Source organism: Bos indicus x Bos taurus, chromosome 5 (genome assembly GCF_003369695.1).
Source record: "Bos indicus x Bos taurus breed Angus x Brahman F1 hybrid chromosome 5, Bos_hybrid_MaternalHap_v2.0, whole genome shotgun sequence".
NCBI lineage: Eukaryota > Metazoa > Chordata > Mammalia > Artiodactyla > Bovidae > Bos > Bos indicus x Bos taurus.
Genome location: NC_040080.1, coordinates 112,778,405 through 112,805,434, shown reverse-complemented (window position 1 = coordinate 112,805,434; position 27,030 = coordinate 112,778,405). Strand labels below are relative to the sequence as shown.

General features: G+C 37.6%; 1 protein-coding gene across 4 annotated transcripts in view; it reads left to right on the top strand.

Annotated features, from left to right (window-relative positions):
• The window catches only part of NAV3 (neuron navigator 3), a 382,845-nt gene that overhangs the window by 97,490 nt on the left and 258,325 nt on the right, over positions 1 to 27,030 (top strand). For all 4 annotated transcript variants that reach the window (XM_027543298.1, XM_027543301.1, XM_027543299.1 and 1 more), the window contains exons 2-3: positions 11,060 to 11,177; positions 11,821 to 11,873. In XM_027543298.1, coding sequence (XP_027399099.1) covers positions 11,060 to 11,177; positions 11,821 to 11,873 — 171 coding nt within the window. The remainder of the gene's footprint in view (positions 1 to 11,059; positions 11,178 to 11,820; positions 11,874 to 27,030) is intronic.

Genomic DNA, 27,030 nt, shown 5'->3' with positions numbered 1-27,030 from the left:
CCAGCAATCTTGATTCCAGCTTGTGCTTCATCCAGCCTGGCATTTCTCATAACATGCTCTGCATATAAGTTAAATAGGCGTGGTAACAATATACAGCCTTGACATACTCCTTTCCCAATTTGGAACCAGTCCATTGTTCCATGTTCAGTTCTGTTGCTTCTTGACCTGCATATGTTTCTCAGGAGGTAGGTAAGGTGGTCTGGTATTCCCATCTCTGTGTAATTTACACAGTTTGTTGTGATCCCCACAGTGAAAGGATTTAGCATAGTCAATGAAGCAGATTTTTTTTTTTTTTTTCTGGAATTCCCTTGCTTTTTCTGTGATCAGAGGGATGTTGGCAATTTGATCTCTGGTTCCTCTGCCTTTTCTAAATACAGTTTGTACATCTGGAAGCTCTCAGTTCACATACTGTTGAAACCTGGCTTGAAGGATTTTGAGTATTACCTTGATAGCATGTGAAATCCTCTTAAGTAATCTCCCTTTATTGTTTTTCTCTGTTCCGAATGATCCTCCATAGCTGTACCAGAGCTAGAGTTTAGAAATACAGTCATGTCTGTCAGTTTTATGTGTCCTACGTAAGAATAAGCTTTCACCTAATGTATTGACATAGCCTTCTTTGCACAGGACCCTTATCTGATTCCTGTTATCTTTTCTCTAGCTTTTCAATATGCCTCTTCCCCATGCTCTGAACAAATGGAATTATTCTGAACAAATGGATTCAGAATTCAGAATATGAAATACACCCCTGCCTCTTACTATGTTTCACTATCTTTCATCATATATATGGCATGTGCTTTTCCCTTCTCTATGCTTGTCAAAGCTCATCCTTTTGAATGGCATTCCTCAATCTTCCATCATTCTTCTAGAACCTTCATAGTTTTGGCCTTCTTTTTTATCTTTTCTTTTTTGCCATTTTTCTTTGACCAAAGTTGCTTTTAAAAACTGGAGTAAATTGGCTTTAGAAGGAAACTTTTCTTCTCAAATCAAGTGGGAGCTATCCTGTAATTTTTAGGTAGGAAGGTAAATTACCTAATAATTTAATAATTTTGCACTTTAAAGCGGTTCCTGTCTATAGTATTTAGAATAGTTTAGTACTTAGCCTGCCTAACTTAGAAACAATTCCTAGGACTTTTAAAGTAATTCGTGTGAGAGATGATGAGAAGTTAAACCAGAACAATTACATCAACAATGGAGCTGAAGGCTCAGAGGCACGAAGAAGATCGAGTTAACAGAACTGGATTAGAGACTGGATGTGAGAAAGAAAAAACAGTAAAAGGAAATTATTGGAATTTATTTTATGCTTACTTTAGAATTCACCTGCTTTCAAAGACCTTCTTCTGATTTGCTGGGTTGTTTATTCATTAATATTCATTTTTTAAGTGCTTCAACAATTTTTTATTAAGTAATGCTATTCAACTCACTAATTTATTCAACAAGTTTTTACTGAGTGACTACTGTATGCCAGGGAATAGACATACAGTAGGCACTTTGGACATAAGGTCAACAAAACTAAATAAGTCACTCTAGTAGGGAAAACTAATTAAATAATCAGTCATACAAGGGCTTACATATCAGTGATTAAAAAAGTGACCACCCTAAGAAAAAATGGCTGCTGCTGCTGCTGCTGTCGTGTCAGTCGTGTCCGACTCTGTGCGACCCCATAGACGGCAGCCCAACAGGCTCCTCTATCCCTGGGATTCTCCAGGCAAGAACACTGGAGTGGGTTGCCATTTCCTTCTCCAATGCATGAAAGTGAAAAGGGAAAGTGAAGTCGCTCAGTCGTATCTGACTCTTAGCGACCCCATGGACTATAGCCCACCAGGCTCCTCCATCCATGGAATTTTCCAGGCAAGAGTACTGGAGTGGGTTGCCATTGCTTTCTCCAAAGAAAAAATGGGCAAATACACAGTTAACTCATCAAAGAAATACAGTGGCAATGAAGTTCCCCCTCAAAAATGCTGAGAGGCACTACTTCTGAATCTGGGAGGTAGCTTTTCAGAAAAGTTGGTCAACTTACATTCATCTGGAACTTTATAAGAATGCCCTGTCACACTCTTGCCAGCACTAAATATTATCATGTTTAAGTCTTTGCTAATTCTATAAGCAAAATTCACTTCAGTTCAGTTCAGTTCAGTTCAGTCGCTCAGTTGTGTCCGACTCTTTGCAACCCTATGAATCCCAGCACGCCAAGCCTCCCTGTCCATCACCATCTCCTGGAGTTCACTCAAACTCACATCCATCGAGTCGGTGATGCCATCCAGCCATCTCATCCTCTGTTGTCCCCTCTTCCTCCTGCCCCCAAATCCCTCCCAGCATCAGAGTCTTTTCCAATGAGTCAACTCTTCACATGAGGTGGCCAAAGTACTGGAGTTTCAGCTTTAGCATCATTCCTTCCAAAGAAATCCCAGGGCTGATCTCCTTTAGAATGGACTGGTTGGATCTCCTTGCAGTCCAAGGGACTCTCAAGAGTCTTCTCCAACACCATAGTTCAAAAGCATCAATTCTTCTGCGCTCAGCCTTCTTCACAGTCCAACTCTCACATCCATACATGACCACTGGGAAAACCATAGCCTTGACTAGCCGGACCTTTGTTGGCAAAGTAATGTCTCTGCTTTTCGATATGCTATCTAGGTTGGTCATAACTTTCCTTCCAAGGAGTAAGCGTCTTTTAATTTCATGGCTGCAGTCACCATCTGCAGTGATTTTGGAGCCCCCAAAAATAAAGTCTGACACTGTTTGCACTGTTTCCCCATCTATTTCCCATGAAGTGATGGGACTGGATGCCATGATCTTCGTTTTCTGAATGTTGAGCTTTACGCCAACTTTTTCACTTTCCACTTTCACACTCATCAAGAGGCATGTGTTCATTTTATAATAGTATCTCTTTGGGACTTCCAAGATGGTGCAGTGGTAAAGAATCTGCCTTCCAATGTAGAGACGCAAGAAATGTGGGTTCAGTCCCTGGGTCAGGAAGATCTTTTGGAGAGGGAAATGGCAACCCACTCCAATATTCTTGGCTGGAAAATCCCATTGACAGAGAAGCATGGTGGGCTAGAGTCCTTGGGGTCACAAAGAGCCGGACATGACTGAGCAGGCACACTCACTCATAACCCTCAGCATTGAGATTTCTAGAAGGTCTGCAAGAGCCATGACATTGACCTCCATGGATCATTGGTCTTATGAGTTCTGTGATAACAACTGAAGATCCAGACTGGGATAAAATTCCAAGTGGACTAAAAATAGCATGTTTTATATCTTAAATCCTTAGTAATTTTTCTAATCCTTTTGTCCAAGTTTGCCTATTGTTCAGAGATTTTTGAGTCATATATTGAGGTGTATAAAATTATAGCTTTTAAGTCTCTATTCCTATTCAGCAGGAGAAAATTGATTTTTCCCGAATCAAAGTTACTTCCAGTTTAAAGCCCAGTATTACCAGAAAAGGCCCAGTCATTTCCCGAGTCTTCTCCTTCCCTGTGCACATTTCTTTCTGAAGGGTGGTCTGGGGAGGGCTGGTGCCCAGTGTTACTTGTCCCCATGGCTCTGTGATGCCACATCTTCTGGGCCACCAGTGCCCCTCCGTGCTGCTGCCTGGTGATGGTGGAACTTATGACGCCTGTCAGACTGGACTGATCATAACCTGTGATCAGATCTTTCTTACTTTTTGTCCTTTCACGTGGCAGTTCTCAGCATTCTTCCTGTCCTGATTTCAAATACTCTCTAGGATAAGTGGCTTTCCCTTAGACAATTCCATGTTGTTTTCAGGAATTGGCAAAAAGCAAAAATAAAAAAGCAGATGCTGTCCCACAGACTTGTGGTACATGTTATGCTTTGTGAGTCCTTCTTGGGTCCACATGTGACTGTGAAATTCTACCCAGACAAGCGGCCTATTAGGCCACATCTTAGCACCTTTCCTTTCTTCCACTTGTCTTGCCAGCACCAGTTCTCTTTCTGGGAAAAATACTTCCCTAGTCCACCGTTTATGGCTTATCTTTTATGTGCTGGGTACTTTGCTGATTTACATAATGCAGAAGCCTCTTATTGCCATGGAAATTCTTGGGTTTCAAAATGATTTCTATCTGCTGTGGATTTAGAGGAGCCTATTTGCCTTCTGAAAGGCAGTGATTTGAAGACACTGGAGAGTAGTGCTTATGAGAATGTCACGACTCCTTGAATGTTGGGTGACACTAATGGTATAAGTAAATGCAGGGTTAAAACTGGCTCAACTAATATTTAAAAATTATCAGACTTCACTTATAATATTTTCTAATTAAGTTATCAGTTCAGTCACTCAGTTGTGACTGACTCTTTGTGACCCCATGGACTGCAGCGTGCCAGGCTTCCCTGCCCATCACCAATTCCTGGAGTTTACTCAAACTCACATCCATTTAGTCGGTGATGCCATCAAACCATCTCACTCTCAGTTGTCCCCTTCTCCTCCTGCCTTTGATCTTTCCCAGCATCAGGGTCTTTTCCAGGGAGTCAGTTCTTCACATCAGGTGACCAAAGTATTGGAGTTTCAGCTTCAGCATCAGTCCTTCCAATGAATATTCAGAACTTTAGGTTATAGGTTAGTGTATTTCTATTAAAATAGATTCTTGACTAAAGAGTCTGTGTTTCCCAACCTACTTGTCTACATTCTTTTGATCATTTAGCACTCATTATAAATAAATTATTGTCTCTCACGGACACATGTGCAGTATATGCAATAATAAAAAGTCATAATAATTTTATTTAACTGTCAGGTTACTTAAAATACACTCATCAAATTCTGAAATTATGGTTAAAAAATTCAGGAATAGATTGCTGATACACAACAGCAGTACATTATGTTGTCAGTAGTTAAAAAGAAGTCATCATGAGCAAAAGTTTAAGACTCCATGGAGAATCAAAGTAGAACCTGTGATGTTGTTTTACTGGAACAGAACCAAAGCAATGTGATATCTGTGTATTGTCTTCTATTTTTGTTTGTTTTGTGTGTTTTGCCATATTTATTTATCCATTTGCAGTTTTGTTGAGAAATAATTGATATATATCACTCTGTAAGTCTAAGGCATACAGCCTGACAGTTCGGTTATATATGCTAGTGTGTGTGCTAAGTAGCTACAGTCATGTCCGACTCTGTGTGACTCTGTGGACTAGCCTTCCAGGCTCCTCTGTCCATGGGATTCTCCACACAAGAATACTGGGTGGGTTGCCATCTCCTGCTCCTCCACGGTATCGTCCCAACCCAAGGATGGAACCCACGTCTCCTGCACTGGCAAGCGAGTTCTTTACCACTAGCACTGCCTGGGAAGCCTTTGGTTTACATACACTGTGAAATTATTATTACAGTAGGTTCAGTAACATCCATCTGCTCACATAGAGTAAAAAGAAAAAAGCAGGGAGGAGGAAGCCTTTTCTCCATATTCACACCGGCATTTCTTATCTCATCTTTTTGATAACAGCCATTCTAACAGGCATGAGGTAGTATCACATTTTGGTTTTAATTTGCATTTCCCTAATGATTGGTGATACTGAACATCTTTCCTCATACCTGTTGGCCTTCTGTATATTTTCTTTAGAGAAATGTCTATTCAGATCTTTTGCCTATTTTTAATTGGATTATTTGTATTTTTTCCTTTTGTGTTTTATGATTCTTAAAAACGTATTTTAGATATTAATTCCATCATCGCATGAGTAGTTTGCAAATATTTTTCCCATTTTATGGGTAGTCTTTTCGCTTTATTGATAGTTTCTTTTGCTGTGTCAAAGCTTTTTAGTTTGGTACAGTCCCATTTGTTCTTTTTTTAATTTTATTTTTTGAGCCTTACATGTCATATTCAAAAATTCATTCCCAAGACCCATGTCAAAGAATTGATTCCTGTGTTTATTTCTAGGAGTTTCATGGTTTCAAGGCTTAGTCCATTTTGAGTTAATTTTTGTAAAGTGGCGTAAGACATGGGTGTGGTTTCATTCTTTCACGTGTGAGTATCTAATTATCTCAGCACCATTTACTGAACTAACTGCCTTTTCTCCATTGAGTGTTCTTAGCCCTTTTGTCAAATGTTACTCGACTGTATATGCTTGGGTTATTTTTGGGTTTTCAGTTTTGTTCCATTGGTCTATTTATTGGTTTTTGTGCCCCTATCATATTCTTTTGATGACCATAGCTTTATGGTATGGCTTGAAATCAGAAATATTGCCTTCTCTCTGACCCTATTGTTTTATAATTTAAAAACAAGCATTGTAAAAGAAATATTTTAGTGAATGTGCTGCTGAAGAGAACACTGTAAAAGAAAAATTATAGGATCAATACTTAAGAGATTATTATAACTTGCAGCAATTTTCCTTCATTAGTTAGGTTATCTACATTTGGGTAGACAGCTAATATTTAAGGATTTGACAGTGATACTGATGATTTATGTTAATAAACTAATCACAATTAACATAAATGTATTTTATATTGAAATATGAACTACTAACACTATTTGATATTTAATACATATTCAGTAAGTGAAAGGCCATGTTCCAAGAGTATAAATTTATTCAATCCTCACAATAATTCCATTAGTAGATAATACTATTATTACCATTTTATAGGTGAGAAAAATCTGATACTGAGAGAAAGTAAATGTTCAGTCAGTATCCACATGGATATTAAATGGCAGAGCAGAAATTTCAGCCCTGTAGATTGTTCCTTAAAGAATACCTGCTGTTGCATACAGGCCCTAAAACACATGCTGATAAATACAAAGCATAAAATATGCCATGGTGCATTTAATTCTATTATTTTAACTTACTGTGAATGAATAATTAGACATACAAATGTGCTAGAGTTTCTAAGTAGCACTTTGGTAAGTGTAATCTCATTAATTCTTCTGAATTAACTGAAATATAATTACTACATGAGATGACATTTATATTCATAACATTGCAGTTAAAATGGTTGAGCAAAGTTGGCTTAAGATGCTTAAAGGTAAATGCTATTTAAAGTTTTGGTCAGAACCTTGATGACTTAAATACTCAGTGATCCTGCTATAGAAAATACAAAATATTGATTTATGAGTGATTTGATGTTATTTTCAATTATATTGGTTTCTTCACACACACACAAACTAACCCTCTAATTTGTAGTATAATCCTACAAAATATGTTACCACACATTTTACTCATTCAACTGAGGTTAAAAGGTTAAATAATGTGATTATTTTAGTGGAAATTAACCAAGGGCAACTTTGGAGCTCAGATCCAAAATCTGGTCATGATTTCACCATTCTGTTCAAATAAATTCTGTATTTATTTGAACAACAGATTTTAATGATGGTTGACAAGGTTGTTAGTATCTTCTCTCATCAGATTATTACAGTAAGTTTATTGATGATTTTTAAACACATTTATTGGAGAAGTCAATGGCACCCCACTCCAGTACTCTTGCCTGGAAAATCCCATGGACGGAGGAGCCTGGTGGGCTACAGTCCATGGGGTCGAGAAGAGTCAGACACGACTGAGCGACTTCACTTTCCCTTTTCACTTTCATGTATTGGAGAAGGAAATGGCAACCCACTCCATTGTTCTTGCCTGGAGAATCCCAGGGACGGGGGAGTCTGGTGGGTTGCCGTCTATGGGGTTGCACAGAGTCGGACACGACTGACGCGACTTAGCAGCAGCAGCAGCAAACACATTTATATATCACGTGTCCTTTGCTTGAAGATTGTCTTCTTAAAGACACACTTCCTATTTCAACTTTTTTAAATTTAAGTTTTTATTTATTAAAGATAAGAAACTATAAGCTTATATTTAATATTTAAAATGTATAGAAGTTTCTAGGTAATTGTTTTATATTTCATCATCTATATTATAACCCTTTGGAAAACACTGATTTATTTGAATCAAGTATCCTCTACACATGTCTATTAGAAGGACTAAGTAAAATACACAGGAACTAATTTTCAAGTTCATTTATTTAGTCTGAATATATTTTTCTGATTGCCACTAAGTCAGAGTTATTGTCTGAGCAAAGTTTCACATGTTGGAGATGCTGGACAAGTCAAAGCACTTGGGCTTGGGATTCCTCTAGAAGAAATCCTGGACCAAGTGAAAAAATGTTTCTTGAGCTCAGTCAGAGGCTTTCTCAACAAGGTCTTGAAGCCAACCAGCTGACTTCCCATCTGTTTTCTCACCTACGTCCTAGAGGGCTTTGGATAGAGGATAAGGCACTGTTAGCATGCATTCGGAGCATAAAAGTATTATTGTTTTTACTTTTAATGCATTCCATTTTATATATATTTGAATAAATATTAAATAAGCATAATTTCTGTAATTTAATGCCTTCATAAAAAAAAAAATCCATGCAGTATGAGCTTTGTTGGAGGTGGTGTAATGATGGAGGCATTCACTGCAGGTCTGGATGAGAACACTGCAGCCTCAAAATTGGACACATTCCTCAGGGTTTGGATGGGGGACAGATCTGTGGCCTCAGTGAATTAGACAGCAGGAGTCATAGATGTGACGAGTGTAAGAAAGCAAGGAATACGGTTCCTCCAGTCTTCGACTGCCAGTACTTCCACATTTTTTAACCTTTGAGCAATGATAACGTCAACAAATATTTGTTGGAAAGCCACCATAGCAAATAACATTTAGATGCCATAAAATAATAATAGTAGGCCTTTTTTTCAGGATCAACTCTGTGACAGGTCCTTTACAAGTTCAATCTTATTAGTCCTGACATAATATTGTAAGTATTATATCATCCTTAGTTTGCAGATAAGGAATCAGGTTTAGAAAATATAAGTAATTTGTTCAAGGTCCCAGGGGGAAGCAAATAGTGTGCTGGGCCTCCAAGCTATATCTGCTTGAGTCCAGAACTCATATTCTTCATCATTGTGGATCCTTTAGAGTCAGTTAACTGGTCCTTATAAATAACTCGCTGCCTCGGGCATAGGCACAAATAAAGTCTGGCTCACACTGAAGTTTCTACTAGACACCAAGTGATTAATGCTATTGTTTGATTGATGTGTAGGTGAAGGGAAAGCGCTCAATTTTTTAAGATTATGAACAGTGTAATCTTATAAAATTAAAATTTTGCCATAACACAAGTAGAATAAAATCTTAATTGGGGAAGATGATCAACAAATAAAAATGTCAATCTAGAAATTGTGCTTGTTTTCTAATTAAGGAGACAGTTGTGCAAGTGATTTTTCTTACACTCTAATGATCTTCAGTATAAAGAAGATAATGAATGTGAAGAAAGAAGATGTAGTGTTGCCATTATATATGTTTTTCTTACACAGTAGGATATACCTCAAATTACTGATATCTTTCAGAACACATTCTACCAGTACATATGCATTAAGATGCCACCTTATATTTTCTAAAATAAACACACATTTTCTTTTGTGTTATATTTTGAAATGTTTATACCTAGGATCCATTATAAAGCACTTGGCAGCCCCATTTTTAGATTTTGGTCCTGTAAAAAATACCAGTATAGGTATATGCCAAGACACATTTATAAGATGTCTCTTACAAATTTAGAAGCAATAGAAATATTTTTAAACACAGTAAGTATCTTTTGTTAGGGGGGATTGATACTATGTATAACATAACATCAAAAATAGTGATAAATTTTTGTAAAAAGGTTTTAGAAGTATTATTAAAATATTGTTTCATGAAAACCTGAAAATGCAGAGTGGTAGGTAAAACTGAGCTACATTTGGTTACGCATTCTGTCATGAGTGTGTGTATATGATGTGTAATATGAAGTCATGTGGTGAAGTGTGTGGGTGTAGAAAAAATTCTAGAACTATTCATATCAAGTTATTCAAAAGTGGGTGGGGTTGCAAGTTGTGGGAAACTTTTTTTGGTCCAGTTTTTACACTTCTGTTTTATTTTATTTTTATAAAAACGTGTATTAATTTTGTGAGAAATTTTTTTTTCTTTTTTTGCAGTTTGCCTGGGTCTCAGTGCTCGTGACCACAAGGCACAGCTTACCTTTCCAGTCTGATTTGTCCTAATTTCAGGCATCCTGCCTTAATTACGTGATTTTCAGCTGTGCGCTTGATTCCTTGGCTCCTGTGCCTCTCTGTGTCTTGTACCCTCTGGGGGAAAGCCCTTCCCTTCACTTCCCCTCTTCAGGTTCTTTTATGTTTCCAGTTCTACTTCCAGTGCTTCTTCCATAACACATTTTTATATTTCTCGGTTATTTGTCCTTTTGTATTCTTACTTCAAGTTTTCATTCTTCTATCACATCATGTTATGGTCTGCCTTGTAAGTGTACTAATATGTCCATGTGAGTCTCTCATGAAACTGAAGTTTTATCCCTATAATTAGATTATATTACATCAGTAAGTGCCTATAACATTTGAAAGATTAGTAACATTTTATTATTTTTGTTAAGTTTTTGAACAGTTTCAATTTTTTCCTCTATCATAATCTGTTATTGGAGAGACACTTCTTCTTTATATAGATAACCAAGCTTAGAGTTCATAATCTGTACCTCAATTCTATATTAATTACAATTTCTATATAATAGCTGCTTTTTAAACTTCCTCTATTCTCTTATAAAAACACATTACGAGAAGCTGAAATGGGATTTGACAATTCAAATAAAACAGCTTAGGCATCTGTAATTATTTCATAAAATGATGCCAAAATATTATCACATGTAGTATCTCACATGACAGATTTAATAAAGTCTGCTCAGAGAAACACACGTTTTTATAGTGAGATTCCTGTGTAAGTCAATCCAGGTGGCTCCCTTTTATAAGGACAGACAGGATTATTTTCAGTGTGATGGAACCAGAGGCAAGAGAGTACAAACTGAAACTGATTTGCGAACAGGAGCTTCCTCAGTAGTCATCCAGGAAGGGAGTTTTGCTCTGTCACAAGTGACTAGTCCCTGGTTTTGAAACAGAGTGAACTTAAAAGTTATTTTACAACTATTTCCTTTTGAGCTATGACTTCTTAAGCTGGAATGTGATCCAGAATAACATCCCTCTGTATCCAACATTTGTCTTGAGCATTTTTATTGCCTCTCTTTTCCCTCATCTCATCTCACTTCTTCCCTCCCTCTGTTCAACAGATTTACACAGACTGGGCCAACCACTACCTAGCAAAATCGGGCCACAAGCGGCTGATCAAGGATTTGCAGCAAGACATTGCAGATGGAGTACTGCTCGCAGAAATCATCCAGATCATTGGTAAGACCTACCCTCTGGAAAAACAAAACAAAACTTGAAAGTCTCTGCCCCCACCTACTTTGGGTAAAATACAATTTAAGTCGAATGCTTAGAAACTTGGTCCATGTGTCTGTGAGATTAATGTAGCTCTCCCTGTGATTTAATTAAAATGTTTATGTGAGGATGTTTGAAAAAGGCAGTTTGGCCATACTTGTAAATGGCTAGAGCTGTATCTTTACATACACTGGATTGTCAGAAATGAACGCTTCATTAAACCATATGTCTCCCATGTGTGCTTTTCGTTAGCTGGAGCAACTCATACACTCTGAGATTCCTTGAAACTGTATCCTGATCCAGCAGGGACAATTGTGAAAGGTTTCATGTCAGCAGTCATTTGGCACAAGCTGAGGAATTAGCGGCAACTTCCTTCTCAGTCACTTTTTTTTTTTTTTTTGCCTGATTCCTGCATATGGACTTGGCGGCTGCTAACAAGTGTGTCCTGTACACAGCTTAGGAGACAAAGTGAATGTAGCAGCAGCGTTTTGCTTGTGGTTTTTTTTTTTTTTTCCCTTTTTTTTTCTTAGTCTCTTGTGTGTGTGTTTCACTTCATGGCTTAAGCATGTCGTTCTTTTTTTCTCTCTTTTATTTTATTTCTTGGCTTTAGCAAATGAAAAAGTTGAAGATATCAATGGATGTCCTAGGAGTCAGTCTCAGATGGTAAGAATCATGTTTATTCTAAATATAATGCCTGTCTTCACTTCCAGAGTTAACTGCATTTATAAATGGACTAGAAATTTCTTTTGCATATGTTCCTGCTTATTCAAGAAACCATTTGATTGTATTCTATCATGTATGTATATCTCTTTGGGTGCAATTTAGGAAAAAGTGATAGCATCAATATGTTTGAATATGTATGACTTTTGAAAAAACAGTCTCCAGGTGTTTTATCAGATCCTTGACATTTTTTTGTGTTCTGGTATCTGAATAATTTCACTAGTGGCAGGAAATCCCATTTCCAGTTTTAAGGGGAGCCTTTTTGTCTGAACAACTGATTTGAAGAACAAAAGTTGTCATGTGCATTTAAAAAATATATAAATAGTATTTTCTTTGCTCATAACAAAGTCCAGTATAAACATATGGACTCTTCAGCACTCTTGGAAATGACTCTATAAAGGCAGGCTGCTGGTTTTGCTGAGCAGGGACTAACTAGGGGATATGATTCATAGCTTTTTCCAGAAAGTAGCCGATCTAGAGATCTGTATCTCACCCAGCCCTCTCTTATCTTTACTAGTTGGTAAAGGGTAGAGTTTTGTCATAAAACAATAGATTGATAAACTGCTGAGATTAGAAGCCCACCCCTTTATTAATTAAATAACCACAATTTAATTTTATAGGACAACCTGAAGCCAAAATGCCTTAGTTGAAGTTACGTCAGCAGATATAATTAGGAGTGACAGCCAAAATTCAGAAGATGAGGTTTTTCCAAAACTCTTTTTAGCATAGAATAGACCTTTAAAATAAAAATAATGAGTTCTTAATTGACAGCAATACGAAGAATGAAAAGAAATGATAAACTTTTTGACCTGCTGACCTGATATTGGTAATGTCAGAAAACTGAAATCCAAAATCATAAAAAAAATAATTTAGTTTTAAAGAGTGATTAACTAGCATGTCTGGTGTGTCTGTGTGTTTAAGCACTCTAAGGACCTAGTACAATGTCGTGAACTCTCTGTCGCTGTTGTAAAAAAAAAAAATCACTATAAAGAAAGATTCTCTGTAAAACACTTTAGTTTTAGGGAAAGTTCCTGATCTAATTACTCTGGGCACAAAGATGACTCTATAAAAATTAATTATGGTTGTTTCCTGAAGTTTTACTGGAAGTGATTATAATACCTTTGGGCCCTGCTGCAGTGAAAGCTCCTTGATGTTGGCAAAGACATGTAACTTCTCTGACCTTCTGCTTTCTCATCTGTAAAATAAACCCTAATTATGACATGATAATAACATATAACTGTGGACATTCTTTACCACCTAAACTGATATGGAAATGCAGAATAGTACTGCTACTAACTTTATAAAGGGCACATTCATTAATTAATACCTGTTAAAAACTTTGTCAGGTTTCTTATAAAAGCACTATAGTCCCTGAATATCACATTATGTTTCTCAAACCCAACACTATTGGTTTTACTTTCCTTATTTCAATCATCAAGAGATGTTGGATACTAAAATTCTTATCTTCACTGCTGTCATTCCAACTTGATTCTGATAACAGTTCAGTGAATAGCCAAGCTATTGCTTCATGATAGATAATAAACGAACCTCCAAAGCTCATAACTATAGACAGAGATGCAGTCCTTGGATATTCATCTGAAACATCTGTGCCTAAGATTCTACAAATATGAAAATATCTCATAAGGTTCTCTTAATTTTATTACTTCCTGCTCCTTTAGCCCTCAAATGTCATATAACATCTAGTATACAATGTTATGTTGATATTTCTGCTTCTGATGAAAAAAAAGAACACAGAAAAATCAAAACCTGAGAAATGCATGTTATAAAATAGGTGTTTTTTTCCAGCCAAAAGTTTTAGTCAGAATTACACTGAAATATGAGTAACAATGACTTGTAACCTCATTTTTATTTTTTTGTGGTTGAATTTTTAACCTGAAATTGGCATGGCTTCCCTGTGGTGATTCACAAGAATACATGTGACACAAATGTAACTTTTTTGGTTGAATCATTTTTGCCTCTATTCTTAAAAATTGGCACTGGTAACATGTTATTAATGAATAAAATTCTAGATTTTAGCCGAGATAAGAAAGTAGAGGAAATAGAATTATGATAGCGTGACTAGGTTTATAAAGTTGATATTTCTGTCCCAAACAGGATGTGGCCTGCTTCTTTTTTTGTGTAACAGCCAAGCAATGCTGCATTAGTAACAGTGAGCACTGTCCTTCCTCATAGAACTACTTGTCCAATTCTTTATATATATATAAAGGATTGTTCATGGCCTTTGGGTTGGCATTCACGTTTGATAACAAAAGGTAAGGTAAAACTAGGTCTGCTACTATTTCTAGTTACAAAGTGGTTTTTTTTTCTTTTTTAATTTTAAACTTGATAACCTTTTTTTTTTTTTTTTTTTTAGCAGTTAGTTGCTCAGTCATGTCTGACTCCTTGCAAAACCATGGACTATTACAGTCCATGAAATTCTCTAGGCCAGAATACTGGAGTGGGTAGCCTTTCCCCTCTCCAGGAGATCTTCCCAACGCAGGAATCTAATCCAGGTCCCCCACATTGCAGGCAGATTCTTTACCAGCTGAGCCACAAGGGAGACCTTTACTGGATTATTTTACACCTTTATGAATAGATGTTCTCTTGTAGTATGAATCTACAGGAAATCGATGAACAGCCAGATGTTCATATTTGGGTGAGATTAACTGAGCTCATAAGGCCCAGATATAAGGACACTTGAGAATCAGAAACAAATATTCAGATAAGTAATAATGACAGTGTTACATAGGGAAGAACAAAAGGAATGTGGAGGGAGTGAGCTTGGTGTGTTCCAGAAACAGAAGACCATGTGGTTTGGGCACAGTGAGAGGTGTTCAGAGGGGAAGATGGAAGCCTAATTATGTGGAAGCAAAGGAAGGTCCACTGTGTTACTCTATTGATTGAGGGGCCTTTAGAAAACTTTTAAAGCTGGACCATGTTATGATCTGATGTAAATATTTAAAAAGATCACCCCAGGTGCTTTCTGAGAATTGTATAGTCCTTAAGTGTTGACTTTCAGTTGGGTGTGGGAGATGAAAAATGTAGGGACTATGCAGTACTCCCCAATTTTTTGGCCTGAATGAGTAAATAGTTACCATTAAATAAGATGGTTATTATGGAGGGAGAAAACAGGTTAAAAGGTGAACGGGGGGAGATGACAAATTCAGATTTTCACTAATATAATTTGATGTATCCATTGGAACGTGAAGTGGAGGTGACTGGAGGCAATTAGGCATGTGTTTCCAAATCGGAAGTAAGGCATTGGTGAGAATGTACTTGTGTGTAGGCACTGATTGAAGTGGACAAGGGTGAGATCTCTAGGAGATCTGTGTGAGTCAGATAGGAAGAAAGCTGAGGTTCTCACCTTGCGGTACACCAGCATGTATGTGACGAGGAGAGGTGTAGGAGTCAGAAGAGGGTGAAAAGAGTGGTGAGAAAGTGAGCCCGTCATTGAGAGGTCACTCAACATGTGTGGATTGTTAATCATTAGGGTAGCTATGGTAGCTTAAGCTATAGTGCATACTTGGGTTAGCCTAGTGGGACAGGGAAAAGTGAAATGAGGGAAATGTGATGGATACTGTCCAGGGCTACATGAAAATAGGTAGGTATACCAAAGGTGAACACTTAGTTCTAGTAATTAGACAGGCATTAATGACCTCCAAGTAAACATCTTCTGTAAGAGTGATCATGTGTTCAGGAGTGGCTGAGAGGGGCAGACAGCCACTGAGTGTTTAATATTTTTCTAGGATTTTCCTGTTGAAGGGGAAACATGGTTTGAGAGGAAGGCAGGGTGAGGGGAGTTTTTGCAAGGGGGAAGTAGAGAAGGAGGAAGCAGGAAGGAGAGGGGAGGGAGATTCCGGGGACATGCCGGATCCTCAAGGAAGTGGCAGAGGAGGAAATTTGAAGTCTGGGTGGAAGATTTAATGTTGGAAAACAATGGGAATACATTTTCGTTTATGTCATGTCATAAGGGAATATGATCGCATGAAGAGGTATTTGTTAGTGGATTACATAGAAATTAAAGAAATTCAAATAAATGTAATGATTTCAGATTATTAGATAATATTAATGTGCTCTTTTCCATGTCATTCTGTAATGATTAACTATAATATAAAAAATTGATTATAGTATTTTATAACATACAATTCAACAATAATTCTTTCAAATATCATTGACTAAAGAGCAGATATTTGGACAATATGAACTTGTCTTTACAGCAGTTTATTAGCATGATTATTGAGAGGTTCCAATTCATATTTATTGTTTCAACTGTTATCTATTGCTATATCTTTCTTTAATAAGCTTAAGACTAAATTCATCCTGCGGGGGGCGGGAAACAGAGCTAAGTTTGCAGAAGCTTATTCAATACTATATTTAACCTCATCCAAAGATGAAGTTACTAATATGGATGGCACCTGTTAAGTAATTTCTAGGTGGGTGGTATCAGGATTCAAAATATATGCTGCATGCCACAACTTTGGTGAGATTATATGAGGAAATAAATTAGTCAACTATAAATACCAGGAATGTCCAGAATGCCCAGCAGATTAAAAATAGCAGAAAAAAAATGCCCAACATGTATTTGAAATGCAGAGGCACAAGTGCAAGGTTCGTAGACAAAAATGAAAGACATATAGGGGAAAACTTGTTTGGAAAACAAAATTTTCTTTATTTTAAAATAGCCCATTAGAGCACTTGGCCAGTTAGCTCCGTTGGTTAGAGTAGAATACTAATAAAATAGACCATGGTATTTAACAGTCTTCATAAATGCATGGAGAGATTAGGAAATTTGATTATGTGCAATAGTTGCAAACCAAGAATTAGATTATGGGGCAGAACTGAGAATCTGGCAAATGCAGTTCCCAGCTTGTCCTTCCTGTTTTCTGGCTCATCCCTTCACCTCACTCTAGTAGCTCAATTGTTTTCTTAGCCACAACCTTCTACCTTCTTTCCTATCTTATTGTATTGCTTGAAACTTGCTGATATGAGGATTTTTGTAACGCTTGTGCCTCTTACAATTTTCTGTTCCTAGATGAAATAATAGGTTTTAGTCTTCCCTTAATTCTGTGAATCCATGTCCTACAGAGTTGTGGCTGCCACAATAATTACTGTATTTCACAGGCATCTTTGTTCCATTTCTATAGTTTACAGGAATCCAGACAGGGAAGCTATTCTTGATAGAAAAATTATTCTGTTGTTTTATCTGTATGCTGCCCTTTCAAGTTTTAATTCTTCCAGCCACTGCTTGTTATTGCTGCCCTTTTAAAGGATCTATTTAGGTAAGATAAGATGAGGTTTCTAACCAAATAGGGAAAAGATAAAATATTGGAATGCTCTAAAGATTTAATAAAATCTTATAAATGGCACACTGCAGGATTCTAGCACTATGACTCAGAGGAGTGGAATATTGCTAAGTTAGTCCATTCGCATGACCCCCTGCCATTTTGAAACTGTTCATCTTCTGGAATGTCTAGAAAAAGATAGCTTAATGAAGACAAATGTTTTCCTACAAATAGAGCTCTGATCTCTAAAGAACCATTAACTAAATATCTACTTTGTAGTTTGCTTAACAGTTTCATTATTTTTATTTAGGCTCACACTTCAGAAGATTAAGCATAAACTACAAGTATTAGGAAATTTATATTAAATTATTGATCCAATTTATTTATATTATTAATATAAACCACCCTGATGATTTTTAAAGCTGAGTTTGTCTCTAGAAGTTGTTCAGTATACTCATATGTAAAGTTTGAATGAAAAAATTGAAGTAAAATGGGGACATTGAGAGTGTGTCATGTTTAAAGGACAGTGATCACTGGAGTTCTAATTCTGATTAGATGAGTCAGGAAAAAAGTCCATAAATATTCAAAGTCTTCACTAATTTCTATAGTGAGGAAATCAGACTGATAAACTCTGAAATCCGTTGGAATGCTGATGTGCTATACTGATTTAACAAAATAGCAAAGACCATGCTTTCTGTTCAGTATTTCTTCTTAGAGATGTACTTGGGTTTTCAATCTTTATAACTTTTTAAAACAGCATCCATAGTAAGGTAAAAAAGATATTTCCTAAGATGTATTAAGTCTAATTTACAATGAAAAACAATACTGTTATGAACGTTACCTAGTCTGCCATTCAGAAATCAAGTAAATGCTGAAAATATAAGAATGCTTTTCTGTATTAACTATAATATAGAGTAAATAGTGTAAATGTTTTTCTTATAAGTGTCAATATTATAATTGGTTTGTGTCATTAGTAGGACAAATGGAAATTAAAGTTAAGTAGCTAATTTTGAATTGGATACCAGATATCCACATACAATTTTTTTCTTTCTTTTTGAAGATAGGATGTACCTTATTTCTGTTTTTACAGGTAGTTATTAAGCTTTATATCTGTATGGAGAAAACAACTGCAAATGTACTTTGTATTTCTGCTGTACATTTGAATATCGACCACTTTCTTAAATATTTAGAATGTTCTCATCCCTAATAGTTTGACTTAAAATAGTGTACGATGTTTCCCAGTGATAAGCCACTATCCCGGTTAACATGAAATACAGTCACACCTAATATTAGAAAACATATTTTGTAGCAATCCTTTCATAACTTTAGCTTTTATCACCTTAAATGGTCTAATTTTTAAAAAGAACCTACTGCTCCATCTTTTTCAATTCCCTTTTTAAAATTTATAGATAATTACCACTTTCAATACTCAGTAGTGAAAAAAAATATGAAAAAAGAGAAAATTTTAAAATCCTAGCTTGGAAAACAATATACTAAGATATGAGATCATTTTAACTATGACCTGTGGTATTCATAGCTTAACAACCTATAAGTAAAAATACTTCCGTCGGGCAGAAAAACAAAATGAAATGGGAGAAACTTTTTCATTTGACCTCAGTATGTTCAGTTGAGAAGTTTATATTTGATAAGATAAATTACTTGAAAATCAGCAGATGTACCAAATCTCCTTTATTAAATAATTTATATGAGTTAAATTAAACTGACCTGTGTGGATAGCCATAGACAAAAATTCATGATGTATCAGGTTACACTTGAAAACATTGTATTGCCCTTTAATTTGTATAAGTCATGTTTCAAACATAAAAAATACTATGAAATTGCATCCCATGCATGCATCCTAAGTCACTTTAGCCGTGTCCTATTTTTTATGGTCCTGTGGACTGGAGCCCACAAGGCTCCTCTGTGCAAGGGATTCTCCAGACAAGAATACTGGAGTGGGTTCCCATGTCTTCCTCCAGGGGACCTTCCTGACCCAGGGATCAGACCCACTTCTCTTACATGTCCTGCACTGTAGGTTGCTCTTTACCACTAGTGCCACCTGGGAAGACCATTATGAAACTGCATCGCAGAAGCATCAGGCTCTAGAGATGGACCTGAGAGTGCGGCAGTACCAGTATCGCTTATTGATTCACTTGTAGACTAACTGCCAACCGTCTGTATCCAGGGCTGTACTAGACGCTTTGCTTGCATTTTCATTGCACCATCATAGCAAACCTATGAAAGAATTTGCCTCATTGAGTCTGCTTGTGTCCCTTTTCAGTAAGTGGAAGAATCGGTTTTTGTCTCATGTCTATTTAAGACTAAAAAAACAACAATTTGAGTCTAGGCCACATTGCTTTTAAACTTATTAATAAATGCATTTAACAAAATAAGGTCTGAAACTCAAGTCTTTAAATTTTAACCTCTTCATCTTCCACCTCTCCCTCCTTCTTCTTTAGTGTTTGGATCCTTTTCCTCTCTCCCCTCCCTCCAAACTTGCAACATAAAGGAGTGTTTTTCTTTAATACAATACTTGTTTATTCCATCTACAGCAGAAATAGGAGCTTTGGTTAGTTTGGGAGAGCATACAGGCATATGGGATAATGATTTATAGATTTTATGGTGAAATTATGCATTTGAAAAATATTATTATATGTAGCTTTACCCTTATATGTAATATATATATAGATAGATATTATGTAAGTTTAGAACAGTTTTATAATTTCATGATAAAAAACAAAAATTCCTTGTTTTGTTCTCTGTAACAAACGGAGAAGCAAGAACTTACTAAAAACCCAGAGAATATATTTTCAGGTTAATAGGTACTGATGCAGTATTTTATAATTTTATATTTATAACACTTTCTATTGGCAATTATAGCCTATAATGAAGATTTAATATCATCTTTAATAGGTAACTAATATTAAATGATGTTCATCATTCTCTAACACCAAGTCAGTTAAAGCAGAATATAGAATTTTAAACAAAAAACAATTTTTATCTGATAAAGTCCTAATAAATTTTCCATTTGAGTACCCTTATATATCTATCTAATTGCTCTTATACACACACATTCTGTAATATGTGTGTTTATATGGGCATTTCTAGTATGAAAATATGGAGAAGGCAATGGCACCCCACTCCAGTACTCTTGCCTGGAAAATCCCATGGGCGGAGGAGCCTGGTAGGCTGCAGTCCGTGGGGTCGCTAAGAGTCAGACACGACCGAGCGACTTCACTTTCACTTTTATGCATTGGAGAAGGAAATGGCAACCCACTCCAGTGTTCTTGCCTGGAGAATCCCAGGGACGGGGGAGCCTGGTGGGCTTCTGTCTGTGGGGTCACACAGAGTCGGACACGACTGAAGCGACTTAGCAGCAGCAGCAGCAGTATGAAAATATATACATACACATGTATACACACAGACATAGATACACATATGCCTAGTATAGAGCTAAGCTCTTCATAAACATCTGTATTCCTCACATAATATATTGTGTGGGAGCTGCTTTCATTCTCATTTCACAGATAGGTTAGCTGAGGCTTCAGGAGAGTAAAAACTTTATCAATTTATTTTGTTGAATTCTTACAGGGTGTAAATGTCATAACTAGGATTCAAACTCAGATTTGAGTGCAAACTTTAAACTATTATTCTGTAGTACTTAATCATGTGTCTCACCCCAGACCAAATTAACACAAAAACAAACTGAAGAGCCAAACAGAATTACTATTTCCTACCTCTCCCTATCCCACAGCACAAACTAACTTGAAATAGAAAAACAAAGCATGGGATATAGGGCACAGTGGCAGGAGGTACCAAGTTAAACTGCATCTTTCATCTGCACTCCCCATAGATTAGCAAATCAATCCTCAGAGGACAAGGCCTAGAGATCTGCATGCTCACAGACCCCAACTCACCCTTACGTGCTAAAGACTCACCCTTGCCCTGCTGCTCTGCTAAGTAGATAATTGTGTTAGTTTCTTGTGCTGTAACAAATTATCACAAATGTGGCTTCAAACAGTAGAACTTTAATCTCTCACTTGTCTGGATGCAAGAAATCTGAAATCAGTACTCAGTCAGTCAGTTCAGTCGCTCAGCCATGTCCAGCTCTTTGCGACCCCATGGACTGCAGCATGCTAGGCTTCTCTGTCCATCACCAACTCCCAGAGCTTACTCAAACTCATGTCCATCGAGTTGGTGATGCCATCCAACCATCTCATCCTCTGTTATCCTCTTCCCCTCCCACCTTCAATCTTTCCCAGCAACAGGGTCTTTTCCAATGAGTCAGTTCTTCACATCAGGTGGCCAAAGTATTGGAGTTTCAGCTTCAGCATTAGTCCTTCTAATGAATATTCAGGACTGATTTCCTTTAGGACTGACTGGTTGGATCTCCTTGCAGTCCAAGGAACTCTCAACAGTCTTCTCCAACACCACAGTTCAAAAGCATCAATTCTTTGGTGCTCAGCTTTCTTTATAGTCCAACTCTCACATCCATACATGATTACTGCAGACAGCACAGCTTTGACTAGATGGCTCTTTGTTGGTAAAGTAATGTCTCTGCTTTTTAATATGCTGTCTAATTTGGTCATAGCTTTTCTTCCAGGAGCAAAAGTCTTTTAATTTCATGGCTGCTGTCACCATCTGCAGTGATTTTGGAACCCCCAAAAATAAAGTTTGTCACTGTTTCCATTGTTTCTCCATCTGTTTGCCATGAAGTGATGGGACCAGATGCCATGATCTTAGTTTTCTGAATGTTGAACTTTAAGCCAACTTTTACACTCTCCTCTTTCACTTTCATCAAGAGGCTCTTTAGTTCTTCTTCGCTTTCTGCCATAAGGGTGGTGTCATCTGCATACCTGAAGTTACTGATATTTCTCCCAGCAATCTTGATTCCAGTTTGTGCTTCATCTAGCCTGGCATTTCACATGAGGTACTCTGCATATAAATTAAATAAGTAAGGTGACAGTATACAGCTTTGACATACTCCTTTCCCGATTTGGAACCAGTCTGATGTTCCATGTCCAGCTCTAACTGTTGCTTCTTGACCTGCATACAGATTTCCCAGGAGGCAGGTCAGGTGGTCTGGTATTCCCATCTCTTTAAGAATTTTCCACAGTTTGTTATGATCCACATAACATCAGTATCCCATGGCCAAAATCAAGCCTTCAGCAATCCTGTGCTCCCTCAAGGGGCTGTAGGGGGAATCTATTCCTTGTTTGTTCCAGCTGCTGGTAACTGCCAGCATTCCTTGGCTTGTGGCCACATCAATCATTCTATATGTTCATCTACCAGAATATAAAAAGCATTGGATAGTTGTGAAATAATTTGGAATCACTTAAACCTTATAAACTTAGACTCTCTATGGAGCACATAGATTTTACATGTTCTTTATGTCCTTGTTTGTTAGTCAGTCATTTGGGTCTGATTCTTTGAGACCCCGTGGATCATAGCCCACCAGGCTCCTCTGTCCATGGGATTCTCCAGGCAAGAATACTGGAGTGGGAGTGGGTTGCCATTTCCTCCCAACCCAGGAATCAAACCTAGGTCTCCTGCATTGCAGGCATATTCTTTACAATCTGAGCCACCAGGAAAGCCCATACTCTCACTGAACAATTTCATCCTTACATTCAACCATCTTGTGCCAGACCAGTATCCTACCTAGCTGTCTGTTAATCATGTAGAGACCTTGAGTCAAAAGCTAGAACTGACTTAACTCAGAATGCCTCAGTTACAGTGGTAGGAAGCATAGTATGGCAATAATTGTTATTTCATTGAAGACTGATGGGGATGCGTTTGAATTCTGGTTCTGCTGTGTACTCAATTGTGTAAACTTATAAAAAGTACAGAGAATGCAATGGCACCCCACCCCAGTACTCTTGCCTGGAATATCCCATGGACAGAGGAGTCTGGTGGGCTGCAGTCCATGGGGTCGATAAGAGTCGGACACAACTGAGCGACTTCACTTTCACTTTTCACTTTCATGCGTTGGAGAAGGAAATGGCAACCCACTCCAGTGTTCTTGCCTGGAGAATCCCAGGGACGGTGGAGCCTGGTGGGCTGCTATCTATGGGGTCACACAGAGTCAGACACGAATGAAGTGACTTAGCAGTAACAGTAGCAGTATAAAAATATGTCATTTCTAAGGCTTTATTGAATGATCAGAATATCAAATTTTCCAGCCTCTATAGTGAAAATGATAAGGATTTTGCATTTGGAGTAAATAATATACATGCTTAATGTGTATGAATTCCCTTCCTGTGCTGGGATTTTGAGTGATGGAGAAAGAAGTGGCTTCTAACCCATGTCCCCTGCTTCTGTGCTTCACATGTAGTATGAGGTTCCTCACAGTGCAGCCTGTTGTGAAGTTAATATTTTACAAATGACATATTAAAATTAAACCCATTAAAATGGACTTTTAAAATTAAAGCACATGGCAGATAGTATGGGTAGAAATTGATTTGTGACACGTTTATTAATTTCTATCTATAAACCTATGTATATATTGTGTGATCATAAAAAAAAAGAAGATATCTTCCGTGCAACACTGACAATTTATTTCTTTTGCTTCAAATACACTATTACTGTCCTGAGCCTTAAGATCAAGCCCAGCCACTAGCAAGATGTGGAAGATGTTGCACATCCAGCGCCTGTTTATCTCTATGGATTCATCTTCTGCCATTAGATTTGCCAGATCTCAAGATTCTTGATCTTGGAGTCCCTTCTTCCTGAACGCTCCTCTGACACAGTTTCTTAAAACCTTTTGAAGGCCACCAGAGAGGTCTATTTTCACATTGATAACAAAGAAGTTGTGGGAAAAGCTTTAAGTAGGGTTCAACTCTTAATATTCCTACTATTCTGAATTCCTTGCAAGTCCTTTAACTTAAGGTGTTTCTCACCCCTCAAGAGTTCACATATTGTACCTTCCTTGGCTTCGCTTCACCCCACATCCTGTTATTTGGTTAACCCTTCCTAACCTTTCAGGGACTAGTTCAGGTTTCCCTTGAAGCAGAAATATATATGTGTGTGTGTGTGTGTGTGTCAAGTTAATGACACAGACTCTGGTTTTGATATATTCTGTCTGTGTAACCTTGAGCATCTCAATTTAATTAGCTGATCAACACTTACCCCTGGAAAAAATGTTATACTTATGGTAACTTTGGTAACTTTGGTAAATTTGGCCTTGGAATACAGAATGAAGCAGGGCAAAGACTAATAGAGTTTTGCCAAGAAAATGCACTGGTCATAACAAACACTCTCTTCCAACAACACAAGAAAAGTCTCTACACATGGACATCACCAGATGGTCAACACCGAAATCAGATTAATTATATTCTTTGCGGCCAAAGATGGAGAAGCTCTATACAGTCAGCAAAAACAAGACCAGGAGCTGACTGTGGCCTAGATCATGAACTCCTTATTGCCAAATTCAGACTTAAATTGAAGAAAGTAGGGAAAACCACTAAACCATTCAGGTATGACCTAAATTAAATCCCTTATGATTATACAGTGGAAGTGAGAAATAGATTTAAGGGCCTAGATCTGATAGATAGAGTGCCTGATGAACTATGGAATGAAGTTCATGACATTGTACAGGAGACAGTGATCACGACCATCCCCATGGAAAAGAAATGCAAAAAAGCAAAATGGCTGTCTGGGGAGGCCTTACAAATAGCTGTGAAACGAAGAGAAGCGAAAAGCAAAGGAGAAAAGGAAAGATATAAACATCTGAATGCAGAAATCCAAAGAATAGCAAGAAGAGATAAGAAAGCCTTCTTCAGCGATCAATGCAAAGAAATAGAGGAAAACAACAGAATGGGAAAGACTAGAGATCTCTTCAAGAAAATCAGAGATACCACAGGAATATTTCATGCAAAGATGGGCTCGATAAAGGACAAAATGGTATGGACCTAACAGAAGCAGAAGATATTAAGAAGAGATGGCAAGAATACACAGAAGAAGTGTACAAAAAAGATCTTCGTGACCCAGATAATCACGATGGTGTGATCACTGACCTAGAGCCAGACATCCTGGAATGTGAAGTCAAGTGGGCCTTAGAAAGCATCACTATGAACAAAGCTAGTGGAGGTGATAGAATTCCAGTTGAGCTATTTCAAATCCTGAAAGATGATGCTGTGAAAGTGCTGCACTCACTATGCCAGCAAATTTGGAAAACTCAGCAGTGGCCACAGGACTGGAAAAGGTCGGTTTTCATTCCAATCCCAAAGAAAGGCAATGCCAAAGAATGCTCAAACTACCGCACAATTGCACTCATCTCACACGCTAGTAAAGTAATGCTCAAAATTCTCCAAGCCAGGCTTCAGCAATATGTGAACCATGAACTTCCTGATGTTCAAGCTGGTTTTAGAAAAGGCAGAGGAACCAGAGATCAAATTGCCAGCATCTGCTGGGTCATGGAAAAAGCAAGAGAGTTCCAGAAAAGCATCTATTTCTGCTTTATTGACTATGCCAAAGCCTTTGACTGTGTTGATCACAATAAACTGTGGAAAATTCTGAAAGAGATGGGAATCCCAGACCACCTGATCTGCCTCTTGAGAAATTTGTATGCAGGTCAGGAAGCAACAGTTAGAACTGGACGTGGAACAACAGACTGGTTCCAAATAGGAAAAGGTGTACGTCAAGGCTGTATATTGTCACCCTGCTTATTTAACTTATATGCAGAGTACATCATGAGAAATGCTGGATTGGAAGAAACACAAGCTGGAATCAAGATTGCCGGGAGAAATCTCAATAACCTCAGATATGCAGATGACACCACCCTTATGGCAGAAAGTGAAGAGGAACTCAAAAGCCTCTTGATGAAAGTGAAAGAGGAGAGTGAAAAAGTTGGCTTAAAGTTCAACATTCAGAAAACGAAGATCATGGCATCGGGTCCCATCACTTCATAGGAAATAGATAGGGAAACAGTGGAAACAGTGTCAGACTTTATTTTTCTGGGCTCCAAAATCACTACAGATGGTGACTGCAGCCATGAAATTAAAAGACATTTACTCCTTGGAAGGAAAGTTATGACCAACCTAGATAGCATATTCAAAAGCAGAGACATTGCTTTGCCAACAAAGGTCCGTCTAGTCAAGGCTATGGTTTTTCCTGTGGTCATGTATGGATGTGAGAGTTGAACTGTGAAGAAGGTTGAGCGCCAAAGAATTGATGCTTTTGAACTGTGGTGTTGGAGAAGACTCTTGAGAGTCCCTTGGACTGCAAGGAGATCCAACTAGTCCATTCTGAAGGAGATCAGCCCTGGGATTTCTTTGGAAGGAATGATGCTAAAGCTGAAGCTCCAGTACTTTGGCCACCTCATGTGAAGAGTTGACTGATTGGAAAGGACTCTGATGCTGGGAGGGATTGAGGGCAAGAGGAGAAGGGGATGACAGAGGAATCGATGGCTGGATGGCATCACTGACTCGATAGACGTGAGTCTGGGTGAACTCCGGGAGTTGGTGATGGACAGGGAGACCTGGCGTGCTGCGATTCATGGGGTCGCAAAGAGTCGGACATGACTTAGTGAATGATCTGATGGTAACTTTAGAAGAAGAGATCTTTGTAACCATGATAGATAATCTTAGTTCTAATAAATTTCCTAGTCTCTTACCTCTGATTATGAATAGACTGTTTAGCAGTCTGTGTTTCTCTATAACATTCATTGCATTACATTGGAATCATCTCTCCTATGAGATTATATATGTATTTAAGGTCTTGGACATGTCTCAATGAATAAATAATCATTATGTGAATGAATGAAAACAAACATCTTAACAGTTTTAACCAATGCAAAAACATTATTGCATTTTACTTTAATT